Here is a 10,952-nt window from a genome sequence, read left to right as displayed (position 1 = left end):
TGTGTCATGAATCTTTGTTATTTGTATCGATTAAATAGTGAATAAATAACAAATCCGAAAGATCATAGTAAATAAAGTAATTTAAAGGAAGCATATATCATGAAAAAGGTGATTAGGATTCCATCCGAGGCTTCCAACTATAGGCATCTCCCCTTTTTCTCAAACATACACTACAACCAAAAAGATGAAATGGTAGATGGAAACAACGATTAAATGCAGAACATGATGAAATAATTAAGCTTGCATGGCATATTTGTGTCTGAACTAAGAACAATTTCCTGAAGAAATATACTTGCTATTTGGTAACAATAGTTGATGGTTTCATCATAGAGACAATAGCTAATGGCTTCATTGGAGGACAACCGACTTTGGACAAAAATATGATTGAAATTCAAAATCATGGACGTCTTCACTTAAGAGGGAAACAAAAATCAGAGGAAGAGAACTGGAAATTAAGTGGTTGTATAGGGAGATGTATATGCATGACTCATATAATCGAGATAGAAATTCAAATAGAAAGAAATCACGTGCATGCTTCATTTAATAGATATACTATATGAACACTAACTCAAGCAAACATACAATGTCCAAAAGGTTTAAAAAATAAGCAACTTCGATAATGGACAAAGCAATCATTGGGTCAGATCTAGGAGTTAACTCTCATCTAGAGTATATAAATATCAATGGAATCAGTATGAGTAAATAATAGCCACTTTACGTGGTAAGAAAATGCATATCTGCATGCAATCTGTGGAGTAAAGCATCAGCAATTCCCATGACTCAACTTCTAATGCACTATTGATGTTTCACGTGCAGGGTAATAACATGGTAGTATGAAGCCATCATCTTTCATCCATCCAAGGTATCCTAGTGTGCTACCAATTAAAAAATAAACAGAAGTAATCTTGTGAACTAGTCAGGGAAAGAAGGAATATTTTTTTTCTGACATGCGAACTACCTGTGTGGTGGCTTAGAGGATGTGCATGTGGAGGAGAGGCAACTACTGCTCCTAGATATAAGTTTTTTTTCGAAACAGAGGCAAAAGATTTGCATCATCTATTAAATAAGAAGAGAATATAGTTTGTTACAAGGGCACACTTCTACACGGCATGCAGGAATAGTCACACAAAATAATGTTCCCTAATTTCATAGCTCTGGCGGTGATCCAATGGTTTGCCTCGCGGATGATGTTGTTTAGCAAGATTGGTGGTGCAGTGCTCTTGCTTCGGACCATTTGGAACGAGCAGAATGCTCCTAGATATAAGTGAGGGTGACATGGAAGGACGGCTTCAATATTTTTGTTCAGATGGTACGGATCAACCTCATTTATCAGATATTTGGTGACGAATTTAATGGCTTGTAGAATACAGTAGGGGCTCAATCCAATAATTAGTGGGCTGCACCTGCACCAGGAAACGCGTGATGCAGCCCCGACGTGATGAGAAGCTCATATGGCCAGTACGTCCTCACGTCTGTTGTGCAGCCATGGGAAACAATGGATGAGGGTATTGCTTGTACGTACGTCAGCGTGCATCTTCTCTCATAATAGAATCGCTAGCTTTAGCTAGCTATCCTCGTGTACCCGTGCTTCTCAGCGTAACCAATCTATCTGTGCGTGGGTCACTGGTAGAAAATGGGCCTTTAGTCCCGGTTCGCAAAGGCCTTTAGTCCGGCTGTGCAACCGGGACTAAATATGCGCGACTAAAGACCCCCCCCCCCCCCCTAGTCGCGCCTCTTACGAACCGCGACTAAAGGCTTTAGTCCCGGTTCTCGTGGCTAACCGGGACTAAAGGCCCGTCCACGTCGGCGCCAGGGGTCCGTCGGGGCGGAGGACCTTTAGTCCCGGTTCTCGTGGCTAACCGGGACTAAAGGCCTCCTCCGCAGGTTTAGGGTTTTAGCCCCCCTAAACCTGGTTTCTTTGCGAATTTTTTTAATTTTTTTTTATTTTCAAATTTCTGAATTATTTTAACCTCTAATCTCTAATCACCACCCCTCATCACTGCTCAATTTATCCTCTAATCTCTAATCACCCCTCATCATTCCAAATCATCTAACTTCCCGGACGGTCACCCATCCTCTCACTACTCCAGCCTGAGCACGCTTAACTTCCGGGTTCTATTCTCCCTCGTTTCCAAGTCTGCACTTGTTGTTTTCCTGACAATAGTAGGATGTCAATTCTATTAACCCTCAGGAATTTAGCTTGAGGACGAAGTGACACATTTCACTGTTTGAGTTTGAAACTATTGTTTTAAAAAACAATAATTATTTAGTAACACTAATATTTCTGGAATAATTAGTTGGACCATTGTTTGACCACTGTTTGACCACTGTTTGACCAGATTTGACCAAAGTTTAAAAAAATCTGAAATAATTATTTAGTAACACTAATATTCTAGAATAATTAGTTTGACCATTGTTTGACCACAGTTTGACCACAATTTGAATTTTTTTGAATTTTTTTGCCTCTCCAGATCTTAAAAGCCCCGTATCTTTTTTTCTGTTAGGTTTTTGAGGATTTTGAAAATGTTTAACGGGGTTCCCCCGATTAAATTCGGATGTAACTTTTCGAGTAGATGATTTTTCATATAAAAAACTTTTTCATCCGAGTTCGTATGCAAAAGTTATGCCCATTTTAAGAAATTCCAAAGAGATTTTGCAAATAAAGTCGAAATTCATATTTGTTAATTTTCCCAACAACTAGACCACATATAACATGGGAAACTTTTTTTTTGACATTTCCATCATTTTCTTTTGTTTTTTCTAAAACTAAAAAGGCGATCCAGGGGGGTGGTAGAGTTTGAAAATGAAGCGTCAAATCCCGAAGGCCATTAGTCGCGACCTTTAGTCCCGGTTGGTCTGGCCAACCGCGACTAAAGGCCTTCGGGCCAGCCTGAGGACCTTTAGTCCCAGTTGGCCAGGCCAACCGGGACTAAAGCCCCTCCCGTCCGCCAGCTGTCGACCGAGCGCGCTGGGCCCAGATAGTTGGTCGCGGGTCTCCTCCCGAACCGCGACTAAAGACCCCTTTGGTCGCGGTTCGATTATTTTGAAGACTAATGGGGGCGTATGGAAGCCTCTTTTTCTACTAGTGGGTGTTAATGATACTGTGCCAAAAAGTACAGGATCATACATCTCGTCGGAAATATAGGGCGTTTTCGCGGCAAAGGAACCTGCATCGCTTAGCTTCTGAGGAGAATGGATGGCTGCACAGTCGAGTTTGCCACACAGCCCACGGAGGCAAGCCGCCCACTTGCATCCCGTCGTTGTTGCCAAGCTGATGCACGCCACCGCCTCCATCGTCAAACACTCAGGGATACGGATATTAGATAGCTAGCATCCGCTGATCAATCTCCAACCCTGGGCACTATATACATATCAACATGCATATGCAACACGGTCTCCCTGCTCTCGTGGAACCTGGCCACCGGCGACTCTGTGCAGCTCCCACATTGCACGCCCATATACAGCATCAACGGCCTCAGCTGCTACCTGTTTTCTTGGATGAGACTTGGATCGTGGTTTTATTCATGAAAGAAAAGAGGAGGAGCTACCATGTATTCTGGTTATGGAAGCATGTTTTTTTTAATAAATAGATGATAGGAGAGGACCGTGGTGATGGTCTTTTATTTAGGAAAAGTGCTGATGGTCCCCGTTTCTTGTGAGAAAAGGTCTCTTATAACGTTGTTAGTTTTTTCTTTTGAGATTGCGACTCTTATGACGTTTTTGTGAAGGAAAATATTGATATTTTTTCCTGATGTTATTAGTGTGCACGCTGTGTCGGTTTATTGATCTTTTTTTTCTGATCTTAATTAGTGTATATGCATATAAGATCAGCTTCTCGTGGTCAATCTCCTTGATGATGTTTTCCTCACTCACCTGTTCTATTTTTATTTAGCTAGCTAGTGTACATATAAGTTCGATCTGAAAATAATATGGTAAATTCTTATACATTTTTGTTCTACTTACTTCATTTGTACCTAACTACGATAAGTAAATTCAGCACTCATTTTTTAACAGGTTGCATGTGCCTTTAAAAAAAAGATGTGATCACTTTGATGTCCATCCTCTTGGTATACTGGGTATGCACACCGTTCACTACTTATATTCCTCAAGGAATTTCATGCTGAAAAGAGAAAACAAAATAGCACAACAATTGGTGCGGATGTTATCCTTTTTTCTGTTTCATGTATAATTGTGTCATATATTTTCTCTAGATAGTTGTTGTTCCCTACTTATGTAATCAAAGTGGAGCTGTAATCACGTAGGAGCTCATCCCTCTACATTGACTCTACATATATCTTTGTCTTGGTCGTTGATTGTCTTGGTCGTTGATTGTCTTGGTCGCATGATGGACCTCGCTCAGCAGCTCAACGTCCTCTCGCCCCTCAGCAAGATGACCATCAAGCATAGGGCCTGCATTTACGTAGACGATGTTGTCATCTTCATCAAACCTTTATTGCTGGACATCAATGTTGTTTCGCAGATCATGGATCTCTTTGGTAAAGCTACAGGCCTATGCACCAATATGGCCAAAAGTAAAATTCTTCCAATCAGATGTGATGGTATTGATCTCACCTCTCTGCAAGTTGCTATTGGTTGTCAGATTGCTAGCTTCCCTTGTCCTTATTCGGGGATGCCCCTCTTGGATAAGCGTCTGAAATTGACTGATGTCCAAGAGCTCCTGGATAAGTTTTTTTTTGCTTGGAAGTGCTCTCCACGTACGCCGTGTGGTAGTTCCTGGATAAGCTCATCAAGAAAATTGTTGCATGGAAGGCTTGTTGGATCTCCTCCTCTGGGGGTTGGTTCTTGTTCGCTTCGTATTATCGGCCATGCTCATATTTTTGCTTCTTGCCATGGAGCAACCATAGTGGGTTATCAAGCAGATTGACAAACTGCAGTGTGCTTTCCTTTGGGCAGGAGTTGATGCTATCACTGGCGGTAAGTGCTTGGTGCGATGGTCGCAGGTTTGCTCGCCAGTGCAGTTTGGTGGGCTCGGTATCCCAAACAAGGTATTGCTCTAAAAGCGAGGTGGTTGTGGCTCAATCATAGAGGAACTGACAAGCTATGGCATGATCTTCCGATTTCTGTCGATAAGGAAGTCAAGGCTCTGTTTGTTGCTAGTACTTGTTTCATCTTGGGTTATGGCAAATCAGTTTCCTTTTGGCATGACCACTGATTGAATGGGGAGGCTCCTGCATTTGTCTTCCCAAATCTTTATAAACACAGCAAGAAGAGGAAGATCATTGTTAATGAGGGCCTCACCAACAGTAAATGGATTTCTTCGATAAAGCACAACCCGGACGTTGATGTTCTTCCTAAATTTATCAGCCTTTGGCACCACACTCAAGTAATTTTGCTATCTGAAAGGGAGGATGTTCTAAGCTGGAAATGGACTCCTGATGGGAAGTACTATGCTAACTCTGATTATTTGTATCAGTTCTGGGGAAGGGTTAAGTTCCCTTATTTTAGGGAAACAGCAGGACTCTACTGCGTATTTTTATTAATTTTTAAAAAGTAATAGAAAGTCTTCAGGAAAGAAAAGAAAGAAATAAAAACATACAAATACAAATAAATAAATAATATATCTAGTTTACTAGATTACAACAATTACAGTCTGGCTTAACGAAAATCTTTCACCTAGTCATGAAAGCCACTGTATTCATGCCTTTTCGCTCTGTGGATGATCCACTTGAGCTCTTCTTTAAATTTTGTCCTGCAATGATACACACTTGTTGGGATCACCGCTGCGGTGGCGGCCTCTGGTTTAGTGGGCGCCGTCACGCCGGAACACCCAGGCCCTGATCTAAGGTTTGGCCGGCCGAGCTCAGTGTAGTCCGCCTACTTCTGTGCATCCGTGCCAAAAAAAAAAGAAACCCTTTATGATATATTTTTCTTGCGGGGGTAATTTCGTTTATTTTTGTTCAAAATCGGCTCATTTTCGTTCAAGAACACAAAATATGGATGGTGCTCTTCGTCCGGAATTTCCGTTAAAGCCGAATTGCGTCAATTTCATTCTGGGGCGGTATATTTTCCGAAATCGAAAACCTTAGGCGGGGAAGACGGCGGTATTGCTCCTTAATGGAGTAATATTTTTAGATTCTTTTAATTTATGGAGTATGGATGGCGTACGTGCTCCTGTCCTGTGTACGTGTACCATTCGTAGTACTAGTTGGTTGATAAGATGGCATGTACAATGGTTGATAAAATGGTCTTATCTTAAGCCTTGCATGTAATTTAGAAATGATAGAAATATTTGTCTACAATGGGTCATCTCTTAGCCTTATCCTCAATAACTAGTTATTTCTAAAAACATGGTGAGACATATTGTGCTAAGAGATCATCTCTTGTCTTCTCTTAAATAAGAAAAGACTAGCCTTTTCTTATGAGTTCTCTCTCCTCCACCTTATCTTTTATCCTACGTGGCATTCTTAAGATAGCATCATTGTACATGTCCTAAGGTACGTTGGTGAAAACAAGGAAAGAGAGGGGTTTTGGTCGGAACGGTTGTTGGCCGAGTGCCGACGACGAGTACTTCCGGCGACGGCGAGACGATGACGATGGAGTGCTTTCCCAAGGAACAAGCTGTACGAGCTCCGAAGCAAGCAGGCTAGCAGGTGGATCGATTCTTCTGCTCCCGTACACAATACACGTGAAGCTGGCTTGTACGATCACGCACGTACACCGGCCACCCTTTTTTTTGCTCTTCCTCGTTTGGTTTGATTCCGTCCGTTACGTAGCAGAAACGGTTTTCCTAAAAAAAAAAAACGTAGGATCGAAACCCACTCGGCCTCCGGCTGTACCACACGCCGACTCGGACTACTGCTAGTTCTCGATGGATCAATGCTGCTGCTATATAAGAGCAGCCTCCAGCTTGGATCTCTCCATCAAACCAAGCCATCCAGCGCAGGTGCTTATTAACCAAGAGTCCAAGAGCCAAGGAGACAACCAGCAGATCGACAACAACATGGGGTGCAGCATGAGCCGCCTCCTCAAGACCACCGTCACGCTGATCATCCTCGTCCTTCTCCTCATGCCCGGGGCCTTAGCCGCCACTAGCTTCGATGCCTCACGAAGCCAACAGCTGCCGCTGCCGCGTGGGACGGTCCACGGGCCGGAGAGCGTCGCCTTCGACGGTCAAGGCCAGGGCCCCTACAGCGGCGTCTCTGACGGCCGGATCCTCAAGTGGAACGGCGAAAAGCTAGGATGGACTACCTATGCATATGGACCCGGCTACGATAGCAGGACGTGCACACCGTCCAAGTTCAGCCCGGAGACTGAGACTGCCAGGGAGAGCCGCTGCGGCCGTCCGCTCGGCCTACGGTTCAACCAGAAATCGGGTGACCTCTACGTGGCCGACGCATACAAGGGGCTGATGCGGGTTGCGCCGGGCGGCGGGGAGGCCACCGTGTTGGTCAACCAGGTTGACGGTTTTCCTCTGCACTTCACCAACGGTGTTGACGTCGATCAAGTTACGGGTCAGGTCTACTTCACCGACAGCTCGATGAACTATCAAAGGTCGCAGCATGAGATGGTCACTCGCACTGGGGACTCGACGGGCCGCCTCATGAGGTACGACCCACGGACATCCGATGTCACGGTGCTCCAGGCGGGCATGACGTACCCCAACGGCGTCGCGCTCAGCGCCGACCGCACTCACCTCGTGGTCGCATCTACCGGACCATGCAAGCTGCTGAGGCATTGGATCAAAGGGGTCAACGCAGGCACATCGGAGCCTTTTGCCGACCTGCCCGGCTATCCAGATAACGTGAGGCCCGACACCAAAGGAGGCTATTGGGTGGCGTTACACCGCGAGAAGAATGAGTTACCCTTTGGTCGTGATAGTCATCGTCTCGCTGTCAGGATCGGTAACGATGGGAAGATAGTCGAGGAGATGAGAGGGCCAAAGAAGGTGAGGCCCACCGAGATTATGGAGAGAGCAAATGGCAAAATCTACTTGGGTTCGGTAGAGCTTCCTTATGTCGGCGTTGTTAAGCGCAAGTAGAGAACTATTGTAGTAGATGCATATAGGATGCCTTTTAGTTTCTTGCTCTTACCACTAAATGTAATTTTTCAATTTATTTTTGTTTTCGTCGGATGGACTATTGTAATACACATTTTCTATCAGCAAATCATTATTTGTTCTTTCCTCCATATTTACGTGCATAAAAGCTAAATTCTATCCATATAAGAGCCAGCCTGCATGCTATTGCTAGCGAGAGAGCAGGGACGCACCATGCACTCGTGGATTGTTCCCTTCACGTAAACACGCAAAGTCAATGAATTTGCTCTTTATTCCTGCTGTAGAATTCTAGAACCACATATATGCAGTGCAATTCACACATACACATATGCCCTCAAAGTTTTTGTATGTTAAGACACTATATTATTTTTGACAAGCAACAATGGTTATACTTAGACGTGTACTGTGACGGCACTCCTCCCAATGGTTGCTACTTAGAAGTGTAGTATTGTACATTGGGGTGTGGCCCGTCACTAGGCATGTAAAAATATTTGTTCTCTCATTTTATCAATGCATCGAGACAAAAGCTTTTGTGTTTTATCAAAAATAATATAGTGTCTTGGCATACAAAAACTTTCAGGGCATATGTGTATGTGTGAATTGCATTGCATATATATGGTTCTAAAATTCTACAACAGAAACCGCCAAGAATAAAAGAAGTTCAGACGTAATGAACAAATTCGTTGAGATGGGTTTATTTTTTGTATCTATTAAAATAGGTTATGTTGTATCTTATGCCCTGCAAAATTTCATTTAAAATATGAGCACTTTTTAACTATGCAAAATATACGAGATTATAAGTTTATAGTTTAATGTGTCATTCACATATATGTTTTTTGTGCAGACCACAAGTTGTCATATTTTTTTTATAGTTTTTTTTGCATGCACATGATGTATGCTAAACTACATCCATTTTGTGTTCATTTGTACGTTTGAATTGCACTGCATGTACGCACGTGCAACTCCTTTCTTCCTCTGATATAATCACCTGAACAGCTAATGGTCTCCAAATGGGCGCCGTTTGATTGGCATCCAAGGGTACAGGATCGAAGCATATTAATTTATGACGAAAAATACACCAGCTGGTCGTATAATTAATCTCGTCGCCTAGCCTAGCTGTGACCTCATGTCTGTCTACTACCTTCCATTTTCGTTCAATCCACACAGCGTTCCCTTTCACTTGTAGCTGCCCGGCCGCCATTTAAAGCCAACCCATCCCGGCCTCCGCAAGCTAGCCTGCCCTCCCAACAACCCTAGCCGCAAAATGGAACCCCAGCTCCCTGTTGCAGCCGCCGCCACCAACGCTCCTGCAGCCGCGCCGGAGATTGGCCGGTCGTTCATCGCCTGCCCCGAGGATTCCGGCCAAAAACGGTGTCTACACTATATGAAATTACGCATGCATATAGCTATATCTTTTACGGATTAGATCTATTTTATATTTTTTTCTTGTTGCTAGATCAAAAGCATATGCATCGACGGAATGAATCTCTAATCTCTTGATTTCCAAGTTTCAAAAGCATGCATCCAGGAAATGAATCTCTAAACTCTAGTGGGGTATTCTCCTGATTTGTTAGATTAATGTACTCCAATCTCTTGATTTGCAGCGTATGCACCTCAATGGATGAGCTGGACAGCCTAGACCGGGAAATCGTCTTCGCCGACCTGCTGCTACCCAAGGTGGCGGAGATGGTATTGGCCTCCGACGTAAAGGACTACATGGCGTTTTGAGGTGTGTGCAAGCCGTGGAGGGCCGCCACTGTCGACCCGAAGCTAGTGGGCATGGACCCGCGCTTCTACCCATGGCAATGGGAGATGACGAAAGGGGATGAGCGCACTGATCACAAGGCCAGGTTCGTAAACCATCTCACCAGCGCCTCCATCGAGCTCAACATCCCTCGGGAGTACGGGGACGTCGTCGCCAGCGCCGAGGGCCTCCTGGTGCTCTTAGCCTTAGGGTGGGATATGCGGCTGTTCAACCCGGTGACCGGGGCCGTCGCTGACCTGCCCAACGTCTTCCTCGAGAGCCCACCCTGGGCGATCGAGTGGAACGCGGCAGGAATGGTCTACAACGACGGCGAGGCTGATCCCACCGTGGTGCTGTATGTGACGGTGGGGTCGTTCAGGGAAGTAATCATGCACGCAAAGCCCGGCGACGTCAGGTGGCAGATCATGGATCCTTCGCCGGCGCTGTCAGAGTCCGGGCTCTTCGTGCGCGGCCAGTTCTTCCTGCCAACTCTAGAAGGGGATTTGCTCAGATATGCGCTCCGACCGCAGCCTCACTTCGTGTGCGTGGCTAGGCAGCACGCTCGCCACAGGCTTAGTAACAACTCGTTCATCAGATCCTTCCTGCAACTGGCCCGCCACCGCGACGGGGTGATGAGAATGCAGCTCGTGCGTGACGTCCTTGTCGTGTTCCCTAGCGAACACGTGGACATGGTTGTCGAGTTGTTCTGGGTGGACGTCACAGAGGGGAGCCTTACACTTGTGCAGCAACAGGACTTGGCCAATGGCGATGATCAGCGTGGTGATTACATGTTGGCGCTAGGCATCGGCAGTGATGAGTCTGAATCTGATGACTAGTACCATGTTCCAGCGATATGTTCCATCAAGACGTCTAGTGTCAAGACATTGCTGTATCCTTTTATCAGCTTGTTGTTGAATAATTTGCTGTCAGTTATTTCAATTCATGTAAAAAAATGTTTTATAATTTTGCGTGGAACATAATTATTATTGACGTTTTTTCCTATTCTTCAAAGCTGAAGTTATGTGCTTTCAAAATCTACAAGATTAGTCATCAACCCGTGCACTTCCACGGGAAAGCAATTTAAGTTACAGATAATATCATACAGATGTGATTTTTTTTATTTATGCATCAATGATGAGTAATATATATAGAGAAGAGAAAAGACATAAGTTCTGGGTATAAAAATCCTCG

The 10,952-nt window shown here is 44.5% G+C and overlaps 1 protein-coding gene across 1 annotated transcript; it reads left to right on the top strand.

Moving 5' to 3' along the window:
• The first annotated feature begins 6,829 nt into the window (after positions 1 to 6,829).
• On the top strand, positions 6,830 to 7,999 carry LOC141020806 (protein STRICTOSIDINE SYNTHASE-LIKE 10-like). The gene has a single exon (XM_073495749.1). The coding sequence runs from the start codon at positions 6,830 to 6,832 to the stop codon at positions 7,997 to 7,999; it is 1,170 nt and encodes a 389-aa protein (XP_073351850.1).
• The last annotated feature ends 2,953 nt before the right edge of the window (positions 8,000 to 10,952 follow it).

This window comes from Aegilops tauschii, chromosome 3 (assembly GCF_002575655.3).
Source record: "Aegilops tauschii subsp. strangulata cultivar AL8/78 chromosome 3, Aet v6.0, whole genome shotgun sequence".
In the NCBI taxonomy this organism is placed as follows: domain Eukaryota; kingdom Viridiplantae; phylum Streptophyta; class Magnoliopsida; order Poales; family Poaceae; genus Aegilops; species Aegilops tauschii.
The sequence above is the reverse complement of the archived record's forward strand: the minus strand, read 5'-3'. Positions and strand labels throughout refer to the sequence as shown.